Source organism: Cuculus canorus, chromosome Z (genome assembly GCF_017976375.1).
Source record: "Cuculus canorus isolate bCucCan1 chromosome Z, bCucCan1.pri, whole genome shotgun sequence".
Taxonomy (NCBI): Eukaryota; Metazoa; Chordata; class Aves; order Cuculiformes; family Cuculidae; genus Cuculus; species Cuculus canorus.
The window spans coordinates 45,225,000-45,252,257 of record NC_071441.1 but is presented as its reverse complement, the minus strand read 5'-3'; the positions used below and the strand labels follow the sequence as shown (position 1 = coordinate 45,252,257).

At 45.6% G+C, this 27,258-nt stretch overlaps 1 protein-coding gene across 1 annotated transcript; it reads right to left on the bottom strand.

Moving 5' to 3' along the window:
• Nucleotides 1–24,588: 24,588 nt before the first annotated feature.
• LOC128850447 (inositol 1,4,5-trisphosphate receptor-interacting protein-like 1) lies at nucleotides 24,589–26,430 on the bottom strand. The gene has a single exon (XM_054054793.1). The coding sequence runs from the start codon at nucleotides 26,161–26,163 to the stop codon at nucleotides 24,589–24,591; it is 1,575 nt and encodes a 524-aa protein (XP_053910768.1). The 5' UTR covers nucleotides 26,164–26,430.
• Nucleotides 26,431–27,258: the final 828 nt, after the last annotated feature.

Below are 27,258 nucleotides of genomic sequence, written 5' to 3'. Positions count from 1 at the left end.
GAGCGGTCAGCAGACGGAAATTTTTACTTGGTTGGTGAGAAGTTGGCTGGTATATTCAAGTGAAAAATTCCTGTTGATTTGTGAGAATGAATAGTGATTTACTATTAAATCAGTATCATTCAGCCAACACAGGAAACAAGCAACGTACAACACTTCTGACATGCCAGCCTGGGTGTTTCCCAGGCACACTCAGCCTGCTGTTGCATATGGCCCTTATCTGTTCATCATGAGAGAGATCTGTTCATCACACTCCTGCTCTCCCACCCCCAGCCCAGGCACAACATGTGAGAGGGGACTGCTGCTCGTAGGCAATCACAGGCAGGCTGACAGCTGAGGTTCTCCTGCTTGGCATAGGCCTGAACCACAGGCCATCTCACCTTTCTGCACAGTCAAGAAAAGGCTGACAAAGAGCCAGGCTCATAACCAGAAAGTACACTTAAACTTTTAAACAAACATTTGCATAGAAATAATGACTTTTAAAGACTGCAAAACATTTGCATGCATGACTGCCATCAGTTTGAGAAACACTTTTTAGTTACCATTCGTAAAACAGACGGTGTTCTCAGAACTACTGCAGTGTGCTTATTTTTAACTCATAGAGTTCAATAATTGACTGTGCTGACCTGGTGGTTAAAAGAGAAAAAAAGATTCACTTCACTAACTGTTGCAATCAGGACTATTTATTAAGTGTTCCAGGCCTGGTGAATACTGCAAGTGCTGCACTTGCTTTTCAGATAGCTATGTCTCTGACCTAGATCATCTTTGTGATAGCTGAACACTGCTCAGTGGCAAGAATGAACTGTACAAAATATAGCAGTTTGGAATCCTTTCACACTATCTCTAGACAATTAGTCATTGTCCCAATTGCCTCCTGCAGAAGAACTAAGATTTTTCCCGCCAAGGGAATACGTTATTTCATTCTGCTGTCCTCACCACCCAGCATATGGATAAGATGGTAGCTCTGCTATTGAGTCTGCTTGCTGCCTGACCGAGGAGCTGTGCCCTGAGTTTGCTATCTATCCCTTGTGCCATAGGATGCCATCGCCACCTTCAGAAGTCTGAGGCTAATAAAACCCAGAATGGAAAACAAATGTAGTTCTACATTTACAAATGGGACTGAGTAATCAATGAAAAAAAGGTACAGGTAAGCAAATATCTGAAAATATAAAGGAAAATACATTTTATCAAGGAGGAAATCATTTATTACTTCAATATATTGCAATTTTTAGCATATGCTACGCAAGCAAACACCTCCAAAGCCTTAGATGTGCTAGAAGATAAAGCGACAGTTCCTGTTTACCTGTCCAAGATATTCAGAAGAGCTGCATTTATCATGTAGCTCAACGGTTCCACCACTGCTTTGTTCACTTAGCTTCACAGAGTGAGAAAATCCAGCTGACCCATGTGAGTATTCCTCCGCTGCATTGCACTAGTTTTACTCCATTAAACCAGTTGTTGTGACTAGTTATAGAGCACTTTGTATTGACAGGAAGTCCCCACATTATCTTATTACACAGCATTTCTCAGAGGCAATCTTTCCCTGCAAAAGGCCATGGCAAGATGTTCATGGCCTTCCTTACTGTCTCTGAAATAGTCCATTAAAGATCAACGAAAGACTCCCTTGTCTCACAACTGCAGGTATGCAGACGTTCAGAACACAGCACAGGTTTGGTTTGACAGTCTCTTTACAATCCTTGTAGTTTCAGGAAATATTTTTTTTCTCCTCCCAAACAGAAACTGGGCTCAAATAAACTGAAAAGGAGCAAGGGAAAGCCAAGAGAACCCCAGATATTTTATTCTTATTCCCTAAAAATGTAATGGAGGATTTTGACATCATGCATTTTATGTTTTCTTAATTTCTATAGAGAAAACTATTCCCCACCTTTCCACCCTCTCTTATCACTGTTAGAGGATGTAGTATTCTCCTGACGCCTTCTGAAAGATGTCCTGAAAGAGATAGAGGTTAAAGAACAAACATAACGCACCTAGATTAAGATACTAATTGACTAACAACAAACATTCAGCTACAGATCAGCTAGATCTCTGCTGAAAATGAAAAGTGAGTCACTTTCTGTTGACATCTTTAGGGCAAATAAAACTTAAGTCCCTGGGCAGTAGGTAAATATAAGATAAATAAAAGGAAGTTTCTAGCACTGATGGATCTAGGAGACAGAAGGCAGTGAAATCACTCCTTTTCACCTGTCTTGAAAAAGCAAAATTCCTTCCTCTGTAACAAAAAAGCTAATATATCCTGCTCACATGGTCATAATTAATTACCCACCCAAATTTGAGTTCAGGAGAGAATTATTTTTCCATTTGAAATGGAAAGGGACTATCAGGATTTGAGTCGGGGAAGAAGAGTCCAGCTTCTCCCATTGCAGTGTGGGGGACAGTTCCTGGTGCTGAGTCCTCTGGGAGTTTTATTTAGCAAAATCTCCTGAAGGCAATTGGCTTCAACAACTGAGAATCCTGGACTTAGCTACTAAATAATCTGTGTTTAGAAAAGTATCCATGGATGTGAAATAGTGCTGTGGTGGGTTCACGCAGGCTGAATGCCAGGTGCCCAACAAAGCGCCTCTATCACTCGTCTTCAGCTGGACAAGGGAAAGGAAATATAACAAAAGGCTTATGGGTAGAGATAAGAACAGGGAGAGAGCACTTAGCAATTACCGTCATAGGCAAAACAGACTCAGCTTCGGGAAATTAGTTTGATTTATTACCAAACAAATCAGAGTAGGATAATGAGAAATAAAACCAAGTCTTAAAAACACCTTCCTCCACTCCTCCCTTCTTTCTGGGCTTGACTCCCTCCCAATTTCTCTACCTCTTCCTCCTCAGCAGCACAGGGCGACAAGAAATGAGGTTTGTGGTCAGTCCATCAAATGTTGTCTCTGCCGCTCTTTCTTTCTCAGTAGGAAGACCCTACACACTCTTCCCCTGCTCCAGTGTGGGGTCTCGTGCACAGGAGACAGTTTTTCACAAACTTTTCCAGTGTGAGTTTTTCCCACAGGCTGCAGTTCTTCATTAACTGCTCCAGCATGTGTCCCTTCCATGGCCTGCAGTCCTTCAGGAACAGGCTACCCTAGTGTGAGTCCCTGACGAGGTCACAAGTCCTGCTACCGAACCTGCATCAGCATGGGTTCTTCTGTCTCCATGGGTCCACAGGTCCTGCCAGGAGCCTGCTCCAGCGCAGGCTTCACACGTGGTCACAGCCTCCTTTGTGTTCATCCACCTGCTCCAGCGTGGGGTCCTCCACAGACTGCAGGTGGATATCTGCTCCACCGCTAACCTCCATGGGCTGCAGAGGAACAGCCTGCCTCACCACAGTCTTCACCACAGGCTACAGGGGAAACTAGAGCCCTGGCACCTTCGGTAACTTTACTGTCCTAATTGTTGTATTGGATTCCTGCAGTGTTTTGCAGTGAAATTTTTGTCACTGAGCCTGCGTGAACTACGTTGAGAGTGTCTGATCTTTTCTGAGTGCATTTTGTTCACATGCCATTTTCACAGGAACAGCCTGGAGGCAAATAAAGGGACAAAGAGTAGCACAGAACAAGAAAAGCTAGTATAGCAAGGTTAATGTTTTTAATCAGAGGTGGCTTGGAAAGTGCCTTCTATTCCTCTTTGCCTCGAAGCTGAGAGAAGTAAGTATATCCTAGAAGGGGTCAGAGGAGTTAAAATCTACTCCGAACTTTCTGCAAACACCAGCTCAGGGCTCTGAATTCCTACACAGGAGCAGAAAAAAATCTGCAAAACTTCAAGATCCGTATTTCAGTTTCCTTCATGAACAATGCCTCCTCATTCAGGCAGGACAGAGAACTCCAAATCATGCAAATTGCAAAACGGAGATCAAGTGCATCTGTAAGATGTTGAAAGCCTAGGCAAAATTAGCAGGAAAAGGGTGGTGTTACCTGTCCTCCCATAGGGAAGGCCAGTGGAGGAGTAGGGAAAACAGGCATGGATGTTTGAAGCCATCAGTGTATATCCTATATAATCACTATACTTCGTTTTAATAACCCATAAAACTGTAAAAGGCATAGTCTTTTTTCTCCCCTCTCAGTACCTGACATCTGGACGGCTGTCAGCTGTGTGCTAGCTCCTCAACCTTGCCAGCAATGCAAGGGGTACAATTTAGTTCACCATGTAGTTTGGCCTGGCAGACATGGTTCCTTCCAGAATTTTTTTTCCACAGTGCTACGTAATACAGTATAAAGGAACAACTGAGTTAAGCGAATTAACTTAGATTAGTATTAATCCAAAACATAGGCCCATCATTCTGGAAGTGGATTAATCAATGGGAGAATAGGAAGCAATTATCCCATGCCAGATAAATGATCAGTGATATTTGGAGAAGTGGAATGACGAACGCCTGCTAAAGTGGAAAAGTACCTTACAAAGGGAATTTAGCTTGAGAAGCCCAAGGGAATTTTGACTTTTCTTTTTCTGGAGAAAAAACAGAGTCTGAAGATCCAAATCCAATGTTCTTTGTCAGCATTGCAGAAATTTTAGATGTATCTGATACAGAAAAATTTGAATACAGCTTGTTTTATAAAATTTCCCATAACTGGCAAACATGTTTAAAAACCATATACCTGCATATGCGTTGAGCTGAGTGCACACACATATACACATGCATAATGCAGCACCGGGAGAAGAAAACCTGTAAGCGAACATTTCAATGCTGAGAAGCATTAGGATCTGCAAACACATTTGCAAGATATGACTTCCATAGAACAGAGATAACACTGGTGGGTTTCAGACTAGATTGCAGACATAAAAAGTGGTATTTTTCTAAGACAAAGAAAGCATAGAACTTAATAGCAAAAGAACTCACAGTTAAAATACATTGTGAATAAAAATCACATGATTAAAGAAGACATTTGAATAATTCATCTAATGATACCCAGTGTGTTACAAAGCTTCCAAGACAGACACATTTATCCTTTGATTAGTGAACAGCTACAGCTACACTTCTTTGCCCATTTCATATTCTCTATCACTCAAAATTTCCTCACGTATCTTTGGAAGTGCAAATTGTTTATATGCTTTGTACTGTAACCATCTTTACACTCATGTTTTCTTCTTTAATCACATTTTATGTCTCAGTGCAGTTAATAGCCAAAGTCCACAAACTACACACAAAACAATTTTAATATGGAAAAAAACGTGTAAATATGTTTATTGTTATCATTTTTTAGTCCCAACATTAGATCATTACTTCACAGATTGTGGTTTGTAATTATGTGGTAGCATTAGTACCCCTTAAAGTTAGAAATTGGGAATTACCAGTGAAGACATAGTATTTCAAATATTTGTCAGTGAGAGACACATTGAAAAACACACCTGCATGCTAGAAGGATGCCATGGAGCCTCAGAAGGGATAAGAAAGAAGTGAAAAAGAGATACTAGTTGGACAAGGAGAGCAAAAAGGAACCTCCAGACCTGTTTGCAACACTGGAAGCATTTATTAATAGTGATAAGAGACCAGAGTTTGATACAATATTTCTCATATTGTTTGATACAATATTTACTCTCATCCATTTAACTTCTTTTTTTCAAGCCTGTATATCAATTTTAAGTGGAAAAATTAGGTAATATTATCACTAGATGATAATTTCTGGCTCCTCTCTTCCTTTGCTCCCAGCTTCTGGCCTGTTGGACTTACTGCTCCAAGGCAGCACAGTTCTTGCACCTTTGTTAGAGCTCACAAGCCTGCACAGACTTGCATGCACAGCTGCTCCTCTGTGGACAGACAGCAGTCCACCTTTAGTCCATTTCTATCCACTGAAAGGGAGACTGGAGTGAGGGTGGAGGTCTGTGTGATGCAGAGCTGAACACAAGATTAGAACCACAGAACTGCTGGTACATGGTAATTTTGCTATCTTTAATCTTTAAAATTGTCATAACGCAGTTGGAATTAAGCAGAAATTATGTAAGTTTAGTTTCCACTGAAATCTGGATAGATATTTAAGCTTAGTCTTGCAAACTTGCCTCTTTAAAGAATTGTAAACAATGTGTTATTGTGATAACAGCTCCAAGTGACCGGAACTGAGAAAGTTTAACAGAATTTTCTTTCTGGTCTTTTGCATGTGAGAGCCATTTGCATCCAGATAAGCTGGCTATTTATTGTCCATGATTTCCTTGACCAAGTGATAAAACAAATAACTCTCGCACCCACAGCTGAGGTGGAAACTGGGATCTGGCATTTGGAAAACTTATCCACTGTACTTACCTGGCACTGATAGGTGTTCCAGTCAAGCTAATTTCTTGCTGGCATTTGTCCAAATACTCTGAGTATGTGCTGCGGCGCTATTAATTCCTGTTTGGACATACCCCAAGTCGTTTTAAGTAAACTGTGTTATCTGCTGATCGGATGTGTTAGATGCACAGCACAGGCATCAGTGCAATAAAAGGGAGAATTCCATCACTAGAATCACTCCAGCCTAGGCTGCCATCGTTGTTCAAGACCAACTGGTTTGAAGCCAGCTTTGGTATATTGAATTGTGTCATATTTCTCAGTGGATGTTTGATGTGTGCCAACAATCACCAATAGCAATCACATTTATTCCAGAAAGACTGGACAGGAGTGGAGCTTCAGTAAGAAGAGACAAATTATAACTGTAAGAGCTTTCAATCCGAGTAAAGAAAACAGATCCTTTTGAAGATTAAACAATCACACAAGCAGAGTGAAACACATGATGACAGTAGAAAACGGGTCAGTTCCACTATTTTATTTTTACAGAGAGGGGGCAGGAAAGAAAAGTAGAGTGTTTTTTTTTTCAGCTGAAATTAAGATAAAGTACAACATCTTAAAGGCTGAACAAACTGAAAAAAATCCTATAGAGTTTTCCCAGCACTCTTGCCAGTTGCTTTGTATGGGTTTCAGGTAGATACTCTCTCCCTGCCCTCCCCGGCCCCTCTGACAAAGGAATTCCTTAGAACAGAGCTTGCTTTTCATACCATGCCTCATAGAAGTCGCACCATAGAAGTCCACCTAGTTACTGGAAACTTGACTCAAATTTTATAGGTAAATGCAGTTCTACTGTCATACACCGGGCATCAGTGTATTTCATTTTTTCAGTAAGAAAGAAGGGGCTGTTAATAGAGCATTGGCAGCACCAAAGAAAACACTGTGATATTTTTTAGCTAATTCCCAGTCATTTCAATGAGATTCACAATTCTGCTTGTTAACTGGGAGGTTGATGCATCTGTTTTTAACATAGAATCATAGAATCATTTAGGTTGGGAAAGATCCTCAGGATTGTCAAGTCCAGCCATTAACACTGCCAAGTCCACTAAACCATGACCCTAAGCACCATGTCTACACAGCTTTTAAATATCTCCAGGGTTAGTGACTCAAACACTTCCCTGAGCAGCCTGCTCCAATTCTCAACAACTCTTTCAGTGAGGAGGTATTTCCTAATACCAAATCTAAACCTGCCCTGGTACAACTTGAGGTCATTCCTTTCATCATATCACTTGCTGCTTATGAAAATAGACCAACACCCACCTCATTACAACCTCCTTTAAGGTAGATATAGAAAGAGATAAGGTGTCCTCTCAGCCTCCTTTTCTCCAGGCTGAACAACCCCAGTTCCCTCCGTCGCTCCTCACAATGCAGCTGTGCTAGAATCTTCAAAAGTTATTTGTTTGGCTGTGTCAGAAGGACTTGCTCTTCTGAAAGCACTATTACCTTTACCTTTAAAATTCAAATCACTTTCAAGTGTTTAAGGCTGGACAGTACATGCACAGATTCTTCTAGCTGCTTTTGAAAATCTTAGCCTCAGTTTTCACTTTCTTACACCAGATCAGCAACTGGTTTGATCGCAGTGCTTACTGACTCTGTCTTCCACAGCACTCATTTCCTGGACATAGTCATGCGCTAACAAATGCCTTGTCAGACCACATGCCATTCAGCACCTTTTACCTCTTTCAGGATGGGTTTCCAAAGAGTATGATCTTTGAGGCAGCTGCAAACTGAACGAGATGATCTGTCCTTCTGTTCAAGTCTCAAGCAGCATGACCTCTCTAGAAAAAAAGAGCCTCATCTCCAGCATTCCCTAATTTTTTGTGTATTAGCGTCCTTTGATCCCTGCAAGTCTGTTACCATTTCTGCATGGATTTTGATGAGGAGATGGCCAATGAACTAATGTGAATACTGAGACTCTACTCCTTTATTGAGCCCCAGTAGTGCCTCAGGGTTTGTGAAGGACAGGTCATCTTCACAGTATCACTACAGATTTTGAGCGGCAAAGGGTAAGGCTGGCTGGAGTGGGCAAATTATGGGCTGAGGTTTCTCCTCCCATCTCATCTTCCTGGATAGCATTTGTCTCTCTGGTGGAGAGACTTGGGGCGTTGCTCACTAAGTAACACAAGATAAATTTCATCTGGTGTATGTAATACGTGAAGTCTGTTGGGGAGAGAGAACCAGAAGCAGTACAAACTTTCCCCCTTCTGCAGCTTATGCTGCAAGATGCTGAAACACCACTCAAACATTTCTTGGAAAAAAACACATGCAGAGATGTACTGATACTGCTGTGAGAATAATTAACTCTCAATGCAGTTGCTTGTAGCTTCATAAGTATTAGTATCATTATGAATTTGTAAATACGTATACACTTCAATACACTCATGCTCAAATATGATTCAGGCTCTTCTTCAGCATTTTGCTTCAGTGAAACCAGCTGTAGATATAAATGTGAACTTATCACAACCTGAAAGCATTTACAGGAGACAATTCAAAAGTACTTATAAGGACTTTTCCAGAATGCACAGAGGTTTTTGAGGAATGTGCAGTATGCACAAAGAAAACGCAGTGACGCAGAGGACAATATACACAACTTACATGGGCCATGAATTGAATTTGAATAATAGAATCATAGAATCACCAGGTTGGAAAGGACCCACTGGGTCATCGAGTCCAACCATTCCTAACACTCCCTTAAACCATGTCCCTAAGCACTTCATCCACCCGTTCCTTAAACACCTGCAGGGAAGGTGACTGGACCACCTCCCTGGGCAGCCTGTTCCAGTGCCCAATGACTCTTTCTGTGAAGAACTTTTTTTCTGATATCCAGCCTGAACCTCCCCTGGTGGAGCTTCAGGCCATTCCCTCTTGTCCTGTCCCCTGTCACTTGGGAGAAGAGGCGAGCTCCTTCCTCTCCACAGCCTCCTCTCAGGTAGTTGTAGACGGTGAGAAGGTCTCCCCTCAGCCTCCTCTTCTCCAGGCTAAACAACCCCAGCTCTCTCAGCCGCTCCTCACAAGACTTGTTCTCCTGCCCCTTCACCAGCTTCGTTGTTCTTCTCTGGACACGCTCCAGAGCCTCCCCTCAAGGGGCCTAGAACTGAACACAGTATTCAAGGTGCGATCTCACCAGTACCGAGTACAGAGGGAAAATCACCTCCCTGGACCTGCTGGTCACACCGTTTCTGATACAAGCCAAGATGCCATTGGCCTTCTTGGCCACCTGGGCACACTGCTGGCTCATGTTCAGTCAGCTGTAAACCATTACCCCCTGGTCCCTCTCCTCCACGCAGCCCTCCAGCCACTCTTCCCCTAGTCTGTGGCACTGCATAGGGTTGTTGTGCCCCAAGTGCAGGACCCAGCATTTGGCCTCGTTAAACCTCATGCCATTGGCCTCAGTCCAGCGGTCCAGCCAGTTGAGATCCCTTTGCAGAGCCTCCCCACCCTCCAGCAGATACACACTTCCTCCCAGCTTAGTGTCATCCGCAAACTCACTGAGAGTGTACCCAATGCCTTCATCCAGGTCATTGAAAAAGACATTGAACAGGGCTGGACCCAGTACCGAGCCCTGAGGAACTCCACTTGTAACTGGCCTCCAGCTGGAGTTAACTCCATTGACCACCACTCTCTGGGCCCGGCCATCCAACCAGTTCTCAACCCAGGAGAGTGTGTGCCTGTCCAGGCCAGAGGCTGACAGTTTCTGAAGCAGAATGCTGTGAGAAACTGTGTCAAAGGCTTTACCGAAGTCCAAGAAGACTACATCCACAGCCTTTCCCTCATCCAGTAGTCGAGTCATTTTGTCATAGAAGGCGATCAGGTTAGTTTGGCAAGATCTGCCTTTTGTAAACCCATGTTGACTGGGCCTGATCACCCGGTTTTCTTGCATGTGCTTCATGATAGCACTCAAGATTACCTGTTCCATGACTTTCCCCGGCACTGAGGTCAGACTGACAGGCCTTGTAGTTCCCTGGGTCCTCCCTGCAACCCTTCTTGTAGGTGGGCACAACATTAGCCAGCCTGCAGTCTAATGGAACTTCCCCAGTCAGCCAGGACCGCTGGAAGATGATGGAAAGGGGTTTTGAAAGGACATCCGCCAGCTCCTTCAATACTCTTGCGTGGATCCCATCCGGCCCCATAGACTTGTGGGTGTCTAGCTGGGCAAGCAAGTCTCTAACTGCCTCCTCTTGGATCATGGGAGCCTCATTCTGCTCCTCTAACTCCTGAGTTTGTACACGATGGGAACAACTTTCCTTACTGTTAAAGACTGAGGTAAAGAAGGCATTAAGTACCTCAGCCTTGTCTTCATCCCCTGTCACTGTTGTTCCTTCTGCATCCAATAGGGACTGAATATTCTCCCTCGTCCTCCTTTTCCTGTTAATGTATTTGTAGAAAGATTTTTTATTATCTTTCACAGAGTTAGCCAATTTGATTTCTAGTTGGGCCTTAGCCCTTCTGATTTTTTCCCTGCACGATCTCACTTTGTCCCTGTAGTCCACCCAAGACGCCTGCCCTTTTCTCCAAAGCTCATAGACTTTCTCCTTCTTTTTCATGCATCTCAAGATCTCCCTGCTCAACCAAGCTGGCTTTTTCTCTCGCCGGCTCCTTTTCTGGAACACAGGGATGGCTTGCTCCTGAGCTGCTAGGATTTCATTTTTGAAGAGCGCCCAGCCCTCGTGGGCTCCCTTGCCCTGAAGGACTGTCCCCCATGGGACTTTGCCAACCAACCTTCTGAAGAGTCCAAAGTCTGTCCTCTGGAAGTTTAGTGTGACTGTTTTACTAATCCCCTTCTTTATCCCACCTAGAACCGAAAACCCTATCTTCTCATGATCACTTTGTCCCAGGCGTCCTCCAACCGTCACATCCCCTACAAGACCTTCTCTATTCACAAACAGCAGGTCGGGGAGGGCACCCTCCCTTGTTGGTTCACTAACCGGTTGTGTGAGGAAGTTGTCTTCCACGCACTCCAGGAACCTCCTAGACTGCTTCCTTTCTGCTGTATTGTACTCCCAGCTGATATCCGGAAGATTGAAGTCACCCACGAGGACAAGAGGTAGAGACCTAGAGACTATCCCCAGCTGTTCATAGAAGAGCTCATCAGCTGCTGCTTCTTGACTGGGTGGTCTGTAGCAGAGTCCCATCACAATGTCTGCCTTCTTGTGGGCTCCTCTGATTTTAACCCATAGGCACTCAGTCCCTTCCTCGCTGTGATCCAGTTCAAGAGTATCAAAGCACTCTTTAACATAGAGGGCTACCCCACCTCCTTTTCTACCCTTCCTTCCTGCCTGAAGAGTTTATACCCCCCCCCCCATAGCTGTACTCCAGTTATATGAGTCATCCCACCATGTAAACTAATAATCCCATACTGTAAACTAATGGAAGAGATAGCATTTTCAGAGATTTCTCAGCTCCCATCTTTATGTTTTAAGGTTGCTTTTTTAAGTGTGCATAAATTGAGTTTAAAATAATTGTAAGGAGTGATTCAAGGAAACTGAGACAGTTTGACTTATTGCAAATCTGCCTTTGGTCTTTTCAGTTTGTTCCTTGGAGTCAAGACTTTTTTTTTTTTTTTTTTTTTAAATAAAGTTGAAACTTTTTGTTTGTTTTGGGAAAGATGACTTCCTGCCTGGCTGGCAAACACACAGTTCCTCCCAGCTCAGGCTTTCAAAAAAACCATGAGGAGTATCCTTGAGTACATTGAACAACATGGGGATATCTTAGCCAGGGTGGGAGGCTAGGGGAAACCTCTGAAGATTAGCTTGTAGTCATAGAGAAGAGACTCCTGGATGAGACACAGCAGCAAGTGGGACCCTGGGCGAAATGTGGTGCATTTGTGGCAGACAAAGAAAAATAAGAGTCACTATGTTCCTGCTAGCTGGAAGCCTCTGATGGCACATGGAGCTCATTTGTCTTGCAGTAAGAAGGAGCAAGCAATCCTCGTTTCTGCAGCCAAGAGGAGCAGGAAGGTTCAGCTCACACTGGGCCAAGGCAAATGCAATGAGACTGTGCACCAAGCCAAAGAGGGTACAGAAACCAGATGGCTTAGCTTCCTTGAGCTGCCTGAGTGGTGAAAGAGGTGGAGGAAGGAGAGAGTCTGGACAGTAGACCTTCATCTGCCAATCATCCTGGAGGGCCCTTGGCTTGGATGTTGGAACACTGCTAGTAGCAAACCATGTAACGTTTAGGCTAGGCCTCAGGAATGTTCTGGTCACCACCTTTGTTTGGCAGCCTCATACTCTGTGGTGCAGTCAGCAATTTGGAGAAAAACGGACATCCACCCTAGACAGTGACACATTTCCACCCATAGCCAAGGCAGCAATTTCTGGGAAAGGCAGAGCTGTGCCAAGAATCCCGGCTTGAGGAAAAAGGCAAGAAAAAGCTGAGAGATTATGGTTCAAATGATGGCTGAGGTGAGGGATTTAGGTCAACACTCCCTTTTCTTACTTCCTTGCTGTGGGTTAGGACAGGTATAATTTGTGCCTCCCTTGGAAATGGGATCATATAGTTAGCTTCCTTACCATGTCCTTTCTTTTCCTAATGGAAATACATGTCATCACATGAGTGATGATTGGGGATGTTCATCAAGAACATTCAGTCTTATGTTTTGGGTTCTCTCCCTCCTTATGATTTATTCTTTAGTACAGTAGTGAGCTTTGATGCCAAGACCTCACATAGCTTTTGTCCTCCAAAAAAAATGCTTTACAGCTCTGGAGATAAACTGTTGCTAGGAAAAGAGTTTCCACTGTATATGTCACTGTCAGCCACCTTGGGCTTTTCGCATTAAAGTCTAGAAATAGTACTCAGGCTTGAGTTCATTCACGATCTGGCAAATTCCACCATCTCACAATAACTGAATGCCATTTTGAGATTTGCCTTGGGAGCGCTGAAAAACTTGACTGCAGGAATGCAGGCCTACATCTCACTACGCTTAATTTGTCAGCGTCACCGTCTCATCTGAGTAAATGGGCGTCCTGGCACTGCTGCAACCCCTTGGCTAGAGGGGTCCTGCTCATTACAGAGGGGTTGCACTAGATGACCTTTCAAGGTCCCTTCCGGCCCAGATGTGTCTATGACTTTATGAGTCTATAGGTCGTGGATGCCCTGTTTTGTGAGCTACCAGTGACACCCGGTAGCCATCAGGTAAATTCGGAAGGTCCCTTTTACCTTTAGTCTACCTTCCTCCCCTCCTTGCCCACCGTTACGTGCAGGGACATTAAACACAGGGTGCAGTAACGCGGCACTCACAAGCTCCGCAGACAGCGTCATTCAGCTTTTTCTCACCTGCCTCAGCCGTCCAAGACAGACAGTTTTATTTGGTCTCCTGAGCACTGTGCAGTCTAGTGCCAGCTGTATTTATTGCACCATACAAGAATAAAACATCTCTCAGGGGTAAAAGATCAGATCTTAGGAATGGGGTGTGTGCAAACAAAATGATTCCCCTTAATTAGCTGTACCCACTTCCCTAGGAAGTAGCAGAAGACTGAAATGGTTGTGATTTATAACTCCATACAGCAGAGCAGCCCAGAACATTCTTGCAAACTTTGAGGTTAGACGGTGCTGTACACAGGACGGGTCATCTTTGCAGTCACACATGCCTTCTCCTTCCACATGCCTCCTGGATATTTTAAATCTTCAGGAAAAGAAGAAACAACTATTTCAGTAGAACTGTGTGCATTAAAGATATAATCCTCAGTAAGAAATGGATGGTTTCGAGTCAGAAAATGAAGCTGTATTAAACTGTTTATTGAAAACTGGCAATGTCAAAATGGACTTTAAGATGCAAAAGATGTCTTTATCTTAGTACAGAATATCTTAGTACAAGAAGCAGTCTACTGAAAAGTGATGTGATTAGCTTACTCATGACAACAGACTAACTCCTCTGGAGAGCCTAGGCTGCGTGGAACTACTGCATGCTCTTTACATGACTGAAAAGCTGTCAAAATTCCTGAGTTCCCAGGCAAATGGGTAAAGGATTTGTCAAAACCTTTGTTGTATAATCCTTTGCTCTCGCTCTCCATGTGAAGGTAGGATTTGAATAATGTAAACACCACACGTCATGAATCTAGACCTAGATTTCAGTCCCTGTTTAGAGGACAATCATTGTCTTTACAGTGACCTTGTTCACATGTTTGATTCATCATACAGCTTTGAAACAGTAGTTGTCTAAAACTGATGCGTGAATTTGCCAGAGTGGATTGGTTGCTTTTTTTAAATTCCTTAATATATAATTCTGCTTTTTTTTTAATTTCTGCCTTTCAGCATCAACTTACAGACTTTTGAAAGTGCTACATAATACAATGGCAGTAATTTTGCAAACACATCAAGGTAGTATAGACTGGGTCTTTAAGCTGAAGAGGTTGTCCAAGACGCAAATCTCGGCCATCCTCCTAATTCTAGTTCTCCATGTGCTTGAAAGCATGTTGTGATTGATTTGTGGGTTTGTTTTTTTTGTTTTGTTTTGTTTTTAAGGTACAATAAAGAAGACAGTTTTGATGACAGCAGTGGGGAGAAAGAAGAAAATGGGAAGTTTCTTTAGAGGTCATGACTTTGATGCCATGGTGAAGACCTTAAAGTGAGTTTATCTGTTTCATTTGCAATGTCTTATGACAGTTGGCTTGTCAGTTCTTAGATACTCTGATCACGGTTGAGAAAACGTTGACTGAAAGGGTGAGTCATTTCCACTCTGTAGATTTAAAGAAAGAAATTATTGCTAATCAGAATCATAGAATAGTTAGGATTGGAAGGCATCTTAAAGACTGTCTAGTTCCAACCCCTCTGCCATTAGGGAATTCTTATTTACAATAGTAAGTTTTGCTCATTTACTTCCTAGTAGGTAAATGTCACTGCTCAGAGCAGGATTGGTTTTGATGATCAGCAAAGTCCTCTTTTGTCTCTTCTTTCTCTAGCCTTGAAAGGTACACCTGCAGAGATCCAGCCTTATCTTAGGTTACTAGTTTGTAGAGCTAGGATCTGTTGAATTCTGATCACTGTTGAATTCTAACTGTATTAGAAGGTGAGTCTTGCTTCCTTGTGAGGCTGACTCCCTACTCTGTCTTCTACCTTACCTTCAATTTTTGTTTATGATAAGGCAACAATATCTGAGAAATTGTTCCAGGTCAATCTGTCTTTCCGCATGTCCATGCCTAGACCTGTGAAGCATCAGTTTTCCAATTAATATTTGTCGACGGCGAGGGAAGCAAGCGGACAACTCAGTGTGAGTGATAAAGCAAGCTTCGACTTTATTCAAAATCAGCCCGGATTATATACCCTAACATTCAAAAGATGCTTTGTGCTTTGTGCTTTATGCCTTATGCTTTGTTACAACTTATACATGATTAGTTACTTAAAACTATTTGCTCTTTATTGATTCATTGTCTTTTGTTAATTCATTATTGATTCATTGTCCTTTGTTAATTCATTATTACTATATTGCTACTTCGAGTTTCGTGTATCTTCTTGCAGGTATATTACAGTTACAGCTGGGCTCAGTGCTCCATCCTGTTCCCCTGGGAAAGACTCACTTGTCCTTCAGAAGTTTCTTCTTAGAGATTCCTTCTTGTATGCCTTCTTGTTCTTTCAGTCCATATCTACACTCAGAGTTTAACAAGGTTTCCACTTTACATAATACGTGTCTCACAAAGCCTTTCTGTTAAATCATGTCCTTCTTCACTTAACCATTCCTCAATCCATTTTTCAACATTCTCATGTCCTTTTTCACTTAACCATTTCCCAACAAATATTTCTCAAAGAATGTCCATCTTCTGCCTTCTGGTTTATTTTGTGTGCACGCATGTGCGCGTGCCCGCACACACACACACACACACTCTCTCTCTCTCCTTTTGTTTTTATCTTTTGGGTTGGTTTTTACTTTTACTGTTTCTGTTACAAAATAGTTGCTGTCTGACCTTTTCTTAATCCTTTTCTTCAAGGATAATTCTGGCTTATTTCAGTAGAAAATGGCCATGAGGTCATGATTTCTTCTCTGCATTGGCACTACAGGTAGTAATTACAGGTGATTACAGGGCTATGAAGAAGGGACCTATAAGGCAGTTTTATTTGAGCAGGTTGAAACACCACTATCTGCTGTGCTGCCAGAGAGAAAGCATTGCTGTGCTATTTGGGCAGTTGTCCTGTATAGTATTTCCCAAAATCTCCAAGACTGGCTGTTCCAGTATCTCACAACTCTTTTCACTCCTATTTTCTACACCCGTGGTCTTATGATCTGTGTCTGAGACTTTCCTGGCAGGCTGGAGTCCTTGCTGCCACTTACTTCTCCAGACACTTTCCAGAGCAAACGGTTAGACCTGGTTAATCACAGCTTAAGCAGGTGTCATCCTGGCACTGTTTTATGAGGCAGGTATTGCTGAAACAGGCAGGGCTTTGACCTAGTGCCCCAAACTGGATGCCAGTATGGAAAGTAATTTTCTTCTATCTGATTGGCTGTTTCTGGTGTCAGACACTTGTTCATGGGAGGCTGATGTCCTTAGCTTTCCTGCTGCAATGGGAAAGGTTTATCCAGCCTTACTGAGAAGAGGCTGGAAAACCTTCTTCAATGCATCTACCTTGACAAGCGCCAAGGCAACTCACCAGTAAAAGTTTAAGTTTGGTGACATTCTTGTAAACAGCTGCTCCTACACATGCCAACAGTCTGTTGTTCCTTATGTTGTACATAAGTAGATGTATGCCAGGGATGGGCGTGGGTATTGAAGATGACTTCAGGAACAAAATAACAACTCTGTGAAGGACTGAGATCATCTTTCCTTTCATCTGTGCACTGGTCATCCAGCACTAGGTGAAACAGCCAGAAGAGTTGAGGCTCTCTTTTTCCCACTCATCACATCTCTGACATAGGAAACTTGAACACTATGGCGTGTGCAGGGACTGCATGTGCTGCTAATGTTTGCTAAAGAAAAGCAAGTGCTGCTCAGAGGAGCATGTGAGAAGCCAGATTAAATCATCATTGCCTCAAAAATTGCTGCTGTTGCCAAGCAGTTACACAGACAGTCAGGGAAACCATGGAAGTCAGCAAATCAGCAGTCGGCAGAAGGCGGCGGAGGGGCACGTGACGAGAGCTAGAGACACAGGGTGCTCATGGAGAGGCACAGGTGGGCAAAAATGTGCAGAATGTGACAACCTGGACTGAGGGAAGCTATATACGTACCCAAAAAGCCCTTGTGCTTGCTCTCTGCCCAACACCAGCTCTTCGCTAGACCCCTGCCTCTTCGCAGGACCTCTGGTGGTGACTATTCTCGTGATCTATCCCAAACTCTTGCTTAACTTTCTATCTTTGTTCCTTGCTTTCCTGTTGCTGCTCAGTTTACCTCACCTCTCATCTACTGTCTTTTCACGATAAAGAAAGTCATTTTGGTTTACGGCACTTCATCTTGTTTGTGTCTTTATCTCATCTTGGGGATTTTGGCTTCAGATCCAGACCCTTACAGAGCACCATAAGAGAGTTATCTGTTTGTGCTGAACTTTTGAGATACAGAGTACCAGCTTGCCACTGACCTGGAAATTCCTGATTGATGAGAAACTCTTATTTGTGTTCCCTGCTGCAGGACAAGGCAAAAGCAAAAATCTGCTAATGTGGATAGTCCACGTCCTCATGTATGTTGGCAGATGGCAGAGAAACATGAGGCAGCTATGGTTATGGTGATGCAAATCTATGTTTTGCAGCAGCCTCTTCATGTGTATTGTATTAATTCCAGTCATCGCTCAGAGGAAGATATATGTATTCAATGAGGTTGCTTAAAGGGCATCTAACAAACTTTCTGACTCTTGCAAGGGAAATGTCCCAGCCCATGGCAGGGGGTTTGGAATTAGATGGTCTTTTCCAACCCAAGCCATTCCAGCACCTGAAGGGGTCTACAAGAGAGCTGTGGAGGAACATTTTACAAAGGCATGTAGTGATAGGACTCGGGTGAATGGCTATAAATTTGAGAGCAGCAGATTTAGACCAGGCATAAGGAGGTATTCCTTCCTAATGAGAGTGGAGAGCCTCTGGCACAGGTTGCCCAGGGAAGCTGTGGCTGCCCCATCCCTGGAGGTGTTCAAAGCCAGGTTGAATGGGGCCTTGGGCAGCCTGGTCTAGTGGCAGTTGTCCCTGCCAATGGCAGGGGGTTGGAACTGGATGATCTTTAAAGTCCCTTCCAACCAAAACTGTTCTATGATTCTATGATTCAACATCTGGACAAGGTGACAAGGTCACCTTTATCATTGTTACAATTGATTCCTGTTACAATTGTACATCAATCTCAGCTTTTCTCTAAAGGGCAATAGTTTGTCCTCAGGGTCCTTCTTATTTTCTAAGTTAAAAAATCTGCTTCCTTTCTGCTGTATTGTACTCCTAGCAGATATCCGGAAGATTGAAGTCACCCACGAGGACAAGAGGTAGAGATCTAGAGACCATCCCCAGGTGTTTATAGAAGAGCTCATCAGCTGCTGCTTCTTGACTGGGTGGTCTGTAGCAGAGTCCCATCACAATGTCTGCTTTTTGTGGGCTCCTCTGATTTTAGTCCATAGGCACTCAGTCCCTTCCTCGCTGTAATCCAGTTCAAGGGTATCAAAGCACTCCTTAACATAGAGGGCTACCCCACCTCCTTTTCTACCCTTCCTGTCCCTCCTGAAGAGTTTATACCCCCCCCCCCCAATAGCTGTACTCCAGTTACCCGAGTCATCCCACCATGTTTCTGTGATGGCAACAATATCATAGTCACCTTCCCCTACCACAGCTTCCAGCTCCTCCTTCTTATTGCCCATGCTGCGTGCATTGGTGTAAATGTACTTCAGCCCTCTGGAAGTGCCTTCCAGTTGCTATTATTGCGTCTGGTTAGTATTTCCAGTTAAGATCCCCGGTAATTTAAGAGGTGGGTGTGCTGCAATATTCTTAAAACATTGAGTCTTTGAGAAAGTATGACTCATTGACCCACAGCTGTCTGAGGGCTTTCTGAACTTCACCATAAGATGCTGTATCTCTCTTGGGAAACAGTCAACTTAGAATTTTAAAATTCCAAGGGTAATTCTTCAAGTTTTTTTTTTTACTTTACTCCTAAAATTTCATTCCCATATTCCTATTTAAGATCTTTATTTTAGTTTAAGACTTCAGTAATTGTTCCTGAAAGCTTTTCTAAATAAAAATTTGTAACTTCTAGAAAAGTCCAATTTTTTCTCTCTGGTAAAGGACAGGAATATAACTATTCCCATTCCATTTTTTTTTAGGTGTGTGAGACACAGGAGTCACTGTTAAGGCTATATTTTTTGGGGTGGGGAAGTAGAGGGCAAAGGCAGAAGGGATTTTAAACACCTCAGATATTATGTAGATGAACAAATATACAATTTGGACTGAAAAACTGTGAAGCACAGGTACTAAACAGCTGAATGTGGCACAAACTTGATCAAATGGAGAGCCCTACCACATTAGTCTGCCAGATTTCAGCCACACAAATACAAGATCCACTAGAGGCAGAAAAATGAGTGAAAAAAACCCTCATTTTACTAGGATTGTGTGACGCTAGCTACTAAAATGTTTTGAGGTGTTTCCGTAGCAAAATATAGCGGACATACGGGTTGGGGTTGTTACACATGGTGCCTAGGGTATTGAACCAATTTCCATCTCGCAGTAATCTCATTAATAGGACATCCCAAAACAGTGAGAAAAAAGTGTGAGTAAAAAACCCACCTCTCTCTTACAACCATGTTTAAACACAGAGATGATCAGCAATGCTGGACAGGTGGTTTATCTGCTTTCTTGATTATGTCACATGGCAATGAAATCAACAACATCTAAACAAATGCAAACATTCTTGGCTGAATTAACACCAAAGCCACAGAATTCTGCAACATATGTGGAAACTCTTCCTGAGCCACAAGCAGGAGGAGATGGCTGTGAGTCCTCACAGACTGGAAGTTCTGTTGAATGAATCAATCATTCTGATTGCTAGTTGATGAAAAGTTCGACATGAGCCAGTAATGTGCGCTGGCAGCCCAGAAGGCCAAATGTATCCTGGGCTACACCAAAAGAACCGTGGCCAGTAGGGCACGGCAAGTGATTCTGCACCTCTGTTCCAGTCCTGTGAGTACTCCTCATCTGGAGTACTGTGTCCAGTTCTGGAACGCTCAACGTAAGGATACGGAACTGTTGGAACGGGTCCAGAAGAGGGTTACAAAGATGATCAGAGGGCTGGAGTACCTCCCATACGAGGATAGACTGAGAGAGTTGGGCTTATTCAGCCTGGAGAAGACAAGGCTCTGAGGAGGTCTTATAGTGAACTTCCAATACGTGAAGAGGCAACAGGAAAGGTAGGGAGGGGCTGTTGACAAAGGTTTGCAGTGACTGGACGAGGGGCAATGGCTATAAACTGGAGAGGGGGCAACTTAGACTAGACATAAGGAAGAATTTCTTCACCATGAGGGTGGTGAGGCACTGGCACCTGTTGCCCAGGGTAGTTGTGGCTGTCCCATCCCTGGAGGTGTTCAAGGCCTTGGGCAGCCTAATCCGGTGCGAGGTGTCGCTGCCCATGGAGGTTGGAACTAGATGATCTCTAAGGTCCCTTCCAACTACTCTATTATTCTTTGATTCTATGATTCTCTGAGTACACGATTCGCGTGTTATGGTTCTTCAGGACCACAGTAGAATACGCAAGCCTCTGGCTCCAGCTAGAGGTCACTCATGGCCAGGTTTCCAACCGGAAAGCCGCTCTCATCATGAAGTACTGCTGTGCTGTATTGAGGTGCCTGATGACATACACTCAATACACCAAAGAGAATGAGAAGGGCAGAGACCACAGAGACTTTCACGTGCTGTCCCTTCTGGACAGCAGAACTTTCTTCCTTGTCTACCAAGCAACAAGACGGGGTGTTGTTCCCTTCATCTATGAGGGACCTGGACAGGCGTGAGAGGAGGGCCTGTGCAAGTTCAACAAGACGAAGCACAACGCCCTGGACCCGAGTCAGGGCAGTCCCAAGGCAGCTTCCACATTGCATTTTGTCAACTAAGTAGTATTTCATAAACACTTCAGACAAGTGCAAGCAAGAGTATAACGCAGAACAGAAACGTAAATGTGGCTGTCTCAAGAAGGTTTGGAGTAGCAGGGGAGGCTCAAGGTCCTCCATTGCCGTATAAGATTTAGAAAGATCTCAGAACTTTGTGTGTTTTCTCTTTAAACAGAATATGTCTTCTAATCAGATGTGTAGCGGCCCACCAGATCTTTCAGGGAGGGTTCAACTGTGCTCATTTCTTCAGTGGAAACTTTCTATTCGAACCTGTTCTCTCCTGAGCCCTTGAAAACCTGTATCGTCTTGTAGATTCTCACTTAGAAAGATGGCTCTCTAAAGAGTCAGTTTAGATGGAAATGTCTTTCCTCCCTTGCTCACTTAACATCTCCCTGTCTTCATGAACTAAAGAGAAAACTTGTCTTGAGAGGCAGAAGGAACCGACATCACTGTGAAAAGCATAAGCCTAAAGCCTCCTCCCAAAAGGCAACCTTTCTTGCTATTTCTGAAGCATCTTCTTGAACTAGGCATGTGTTTGCTGTTACGTTTTGGGTGACAGAGTATTTCTGTGAGGCTCTCAGGACAGCAGCCTGGCAAGGCTGACTTCCTAAGTACACCCTTTTGTTTTTCTGCGGTACCTTGTTCTGGGCTACGCCAGAGAATACAGAGGAAGAGCATGTTTTCCACGTCACTGCTAAAAGCTGAGACAGCTCCTCAAGTGCAAGAGAGGCAATCCAACATATTTGGAGGACTGGGACCTCAGGGCAGTACCTAGGCATCTCACCCCTACTCTACTAATTCCCCCAGACTCTACTAATTCCCTTCTTGAGAGCAATTATGTCTCTGAAGCATTACAGCCAAAGGGTTCACGGAAAGGTGACACTCCGCAGCATGCTCTTGGGCAGGAGACAGCTGCTGGACGGGACTCTGCTGGGACCCTGGGGGCTCTCCAGTCGCTGGTCGGTTGTGCCTGAGCACAATTGGAATGGAGATCCTGCAGCACCGGTCTATCTGGGCCAGTTATCGTCTGAGAGTCAGAAACCAGATTGGGCAAGAACAGTTCTCACTAATGCTGCTCAGGAAGCATCGTCATTGGCTTGAAAGCTCAAAGCTGCACAAGAGGGAAAGAACACGCCAAGAAACACACAAGAGGTTCAAAAGGAGAGATCGGCAAAAGGCCCTCAACTGCAACGCAGAGCTTGCTCTTTGCAGCTGGAGGAACGCAGAGCACTAAACAAGTGTTGGATGCAAGGATTCCAATGAAAACATTCCCATGGCAGACCTTACGCCAAGAAGGTCTTTCTCTTCTTGCCTTCTTAAGCCAAACCCGTAAGGGGCTTCACCCCTTTGAACCAGCAAAGATGCATGGTAAACAAAGTGTTTCTATGGCCAATTTTCAGCAAAACAAAACTTTTCATGGGAAGGGTCAGGCCATTTTTATGGGAAAGTTCAGGTGTGAAAACCCACTGCTGTGAAAGATGCAGAGACAACATTTCATCTGAATTTCAGTATCAATTTAATGGGAGACATCTAAAAATCTTTCCTTAACCTTGCTGCATGTGTCGAAGTCTCCCTCGTTAAGATGGTAGGAACCTTGGCTTGTAGGTCCCGACGGGCTACGGTGAATGTGCCTCCTGCCTTACAGAAGCCAGAGACCACAACGGCAATCGTGGCACTTGTCCCCTGTGCAAGGTGCTCCCTGCTCAGACAGCGTGATACGCGCCTCCCTGCCGTCGCCCAAGGGCAGCCATCTTGGGCTGCCAGGCTTTGGTTTGCCTACAGATCCTAAGGAAGGCACTTCAGGCTCCCCATGACACACAGGGAACATGCCCAGCTGTGGAGGGGGACAAGTTGTTCTGGTTGCCAGCCCATGGAATTACAGAGTGGCCGGGGAATCAGTGAAACTGGAGCGCAGCGCACCAGTCCTTCTGGAAATGCTCCCCGGCTCTGCAGCAGCTGAGCAGCCAGCACCCTATGCCTGTATTCCCTATCAAAGTGATGCACAGACAGGCAGAGACGCAGCCTTTCTTCAAAACACACTATTTATTGACAACTTTGTACAGGGTAAATATCCCAAAGGAAAGGGACTCTCTCCAAGAGATGGGGACAGTCACCACCCAGGGGGGAACACAAGCCTCCTTGCAAGGGACTCTTCAGCTGCATCGGGCCTGACTGCCCAGAGTGCGCTTCTGCTCCAGAGAAAAGGGGTGGCAGCAATTCCCCCTGTGTGACAGTTAGGTAAGGGTTCTTGTGTTATGCCACAAAATAGCTACAAGCACACAATAAGTCTGCTACAATAAGAAGACTATTAGCAAAAACTAGTAGCTTGCTTACAAGCAGCAAGACGATTCAGCAATCACAACCACCAAGGATAACAACGAGGCAGCCTTCATGTCCCTGCATTGTAGTAGGGTCAGGCACAAAGCTTAGCAGGCGTCCCTGCGACGACAACGTTGGTCGTGGGTTGTAGCCGCACCGCTCCACATGTTTCAGGGTTATTGCTAGAGACCCGCGTCCTGCCACGTAGGGCCAGCACGTGCCAGGAATGGGGCTCACCTCCGCCCTTGAATCATAGACGTACTGCTCGTTATTGCTCATGTGCAAACCCCAGTCAAGGGTCCCTCTCTCTTCTAAGGGCTGTTACTTTGTCTTTCTTTGTCCTCCTCACTTGTCCTTTAGCTGTCTTTGGCCACCTTCCGTTTTCGGAGAAGGACACTCACAGTAGGACAGTTCGTCACTTGGGTGGGAAACACGATTGAGAAAGCACATCTTCTTCTCTATCTACTTCTTCCTTTGACACTACCGTTCCTCCTTGTTCTTAACACAGTTTTTCTCCTGTGGTGTGTCAAGTGCCAGTCAGCTGCTTGCTTAAACTGGCAACGATACAATGCACTGCTTTACCTCTACAGATCAAGTCATTTTCCACCTCCAATACACCGTGCTGATCGAGCAGCCCGTTCCCCGTCTCCAGTGCACTCCGTTTTGTGGCACCAGCTACCCGAGGAGTGTCTTGGATGGGGGATTGTCCATGCAGAGCCTGGAGAGCAGGCAGAGGCACATCAGTGGTGGCTTTGGCTCGACCCCTGCCCAGCTGCACCTGCTAGCAAGAATCTATGGGACATGTGAAATTGCCACCGTGGCAATGACCGCACAAGCGGAAAGGTAGATGAAAGTCATCTTTGTAGCCACCCTGGTCATCCCCGACGCTACACTGAGATTGTTGAAGGGAGAACACAGCCACTCTTGGCACAGGGCTGCTGCACAGGGGTTTCCCTTCCCTGTCTGTGTCCTGCATTCACCCCTCTTTTTCCCCGCCGCGTGAGGTTGTCGTCTGCTGTCAGCTGTGAGACCCACAATCACAGCTCTGTGTGTGGAGCCCTCTCCCAGTATCCCAGGACGAGCTGTCGTATGAGTCGGTGTTCAAGCTTGATGAAATCACACAGCGCGTCAGCACAGGCTGCCGGATCCTGTGCAAAGCGTTGGAAGAGGTTGAGTGGCTCGGCCATTTTGAAGGATAGCGGCAAGCTTATCTCCTCGGGCACATTCTCATTGCCAAGGAAGAAGTGGTTGAGGCGCTTCTCCTCCAGGCACCAGCGCATGTATCGCATGGTGTCTTGCAGCCGCAGTAGGAAGTTCTTCCTGCACCAACGTGAGAGGGGGGTTGTGGTCAGGAGGTGCATCACAGCTGTCTTGAAGTCATAGGTGGAAAAGCTTGTGCCCGTCAGGATGCAGGCGCAGGTCTGAAGGCATTTGAGGTGGGCACGTGCTGAGGCCTTCCTGGCCATATGCCTGAAGAACTTCACCTCTGCCACAGCGTAGGTCACTGGCCACGTAGTGCTTGCATTGAAGGTGTCCTCTGCAGCCTGGCTACTCAGGAAGATGTCCGAGTCCCCTTGCTGCACCCCAAAAATCAACTCAATGAAGAGGGTTCTTCTGGAGGCACCCGTCAGCTGCAGCTTGCAGGACCGGCTGGAGGGCAGCATCTCCATGTTGTAGCAACGGGAATGAGACACATCCATCCAGGTTGACATCACAATGGTCTGGAACCAGAGGGCAGTTTTTTGCACATCTAGGTAGGAGCCTGTGCAGAGGATGTGTAGGAGGCTGGGATCCTGATTTCTTGTCAGCTCCTCCTCAGAATGGTGGAGGAAGCAGAGCATGTTCTGCTGCCCCGTGCAGGTGCACTCCAGCTCCACATAGATGCGAGGGTCTTCTACTGGCATCTGCCCTGTGGCGCCCATCTGCAGCTGGAACCTGTGTCCACGAGGTGCCTTCAGGGGCACGAGCAGCTGGTAGACAGCACTATCTTCACAGGGGTCCCAAGCTTCAAAGGTGCTGCCCACACCGATGGCTCTTTGCAGCACAGGGAAGAAACTATTGCAGAAGCGCTTTTGGAAGAGCCAGAGGAGTTCAGCCACCAGGTCCTCCACCACTAGGCCAATGTAGGCCGGATTCTGCACTCGCCTGAAAAAGCGCCTTTCAAAAGTCCAGCCCAGATCACGCTCATCATCAGCACTTTCGCCCTCACTTTCTTCCTCTTCCTGCTCCAATTCTTGCTCCTCCTCCACATTCACCGTCTTGCAGCAGCACCTTTCCTCAGTGCTGCTGCTTTCTGCCTCACGGCTCCTGTTCCTGAACCGGACCCAGCAGAGCCCAAAGAGCAGGACCAGGACTCCAGCGATCACGCAGAAGTGCCACTGCTCTGAGGCAGTGGAGAGCAGTGCTCCCCAGGCAAAGTCACACTGCTCCTGTGTCTTCTGCTCCACGCTCCTGTCCTCTATGTCTTGCAGCAGCCGAGTCATCTCCGCGTTCACGTACAGGGCACGCTGCTGCATGAATTCACGCGTCGCCTCATCCAGCTCATCACCAGCCATCGGCAGGTTCGGGATGAAGGACAGCAAGGCACGGACGAGGAGTGCTATGGCAGCCATGGCCTGCAGGAGGAAGGACAAGAGGGTTTCAGAGAGGCTGGGATGGAGGGAGCTGGTGGCAGGCGAGAAGGAGCTTTGGGGCAGACGGGAGTGGGGGCAACGCAGCTGGGAGGCAGCAATGCCTTTGCACCGTGCCCTCCCCGAGGTGCTCCAGCGAGCGGCTGGGACCTCGATGCTGGGGGAGAACCGACCCTCCCTGGGACCCGCCTTTCTGCCCCAGCCCTCCTCCAGCCCAGCTTCCCCGCACGTGCGCACTCACCACTGTCCCACTCCGTACTGCTCAGGGCTGCCTGCTGGCGCCTTTATAACCTGCCCCGTGGCTCATCCTTTGTGATGTCACAGGCGCCGGAGCACACCACAGCCTCCCCCCGCAGCCAGCCCCAGCCTTCACACACACACCCTCCGGCTCCCCTCCCCCCACCAATCCCCCACTCCGGCTCAGTGACTTTCACCTGTCCTGGGCACACTGCGCCCCGACACCCACAAAGTACAAACTGCCCTGCAGGACAGGGCTCTCGGGGGCTCCCTTTGCAGAGCGCATAGGAGCCTCCCGAGCCCTTACAACTCATGGGTGCCCTGATTGGTGGATGCTTTACTCCGTGAGACCCCAATGCCATGAGGTGGCATTGGCTCCCTTGGCGCTGACCTCTGTGCTTGCGGACACAGGCGTGCCTTGGTGCCTTCGTGACACCAATGGGGGAGGCTGCTGGTGGGTATGCTGGTGGTGGCAAGGGGCCTGTCTGTGGCGGGATCTCTGTTTCTGCTCTGCCACTGTGACAGTACATTTCTAGAAGGCTTCTCAAAGCCTCACCCTCTGTGAGAAAAATTGAAATAATGTGCTAATGATTGGAATAGGACATAAGAATACACAATAATAACATTGTAATACCACTGTGGCATCATAAACTGTATTGAAACAATACAGGGTCATAAGGCTTGGACAGCAGTTTCCATTAGTCGTGACATGAAACGTGCGGAAGGAAGAAATGCTACAGGAAACATGCGGATTCCGGGAAGAATGTTGTTCAGAAATAACAACTTTTCCACCTTTCTCTACCAGCTTTTTGAGGACATGTCATTTTAAACTGCTCATCA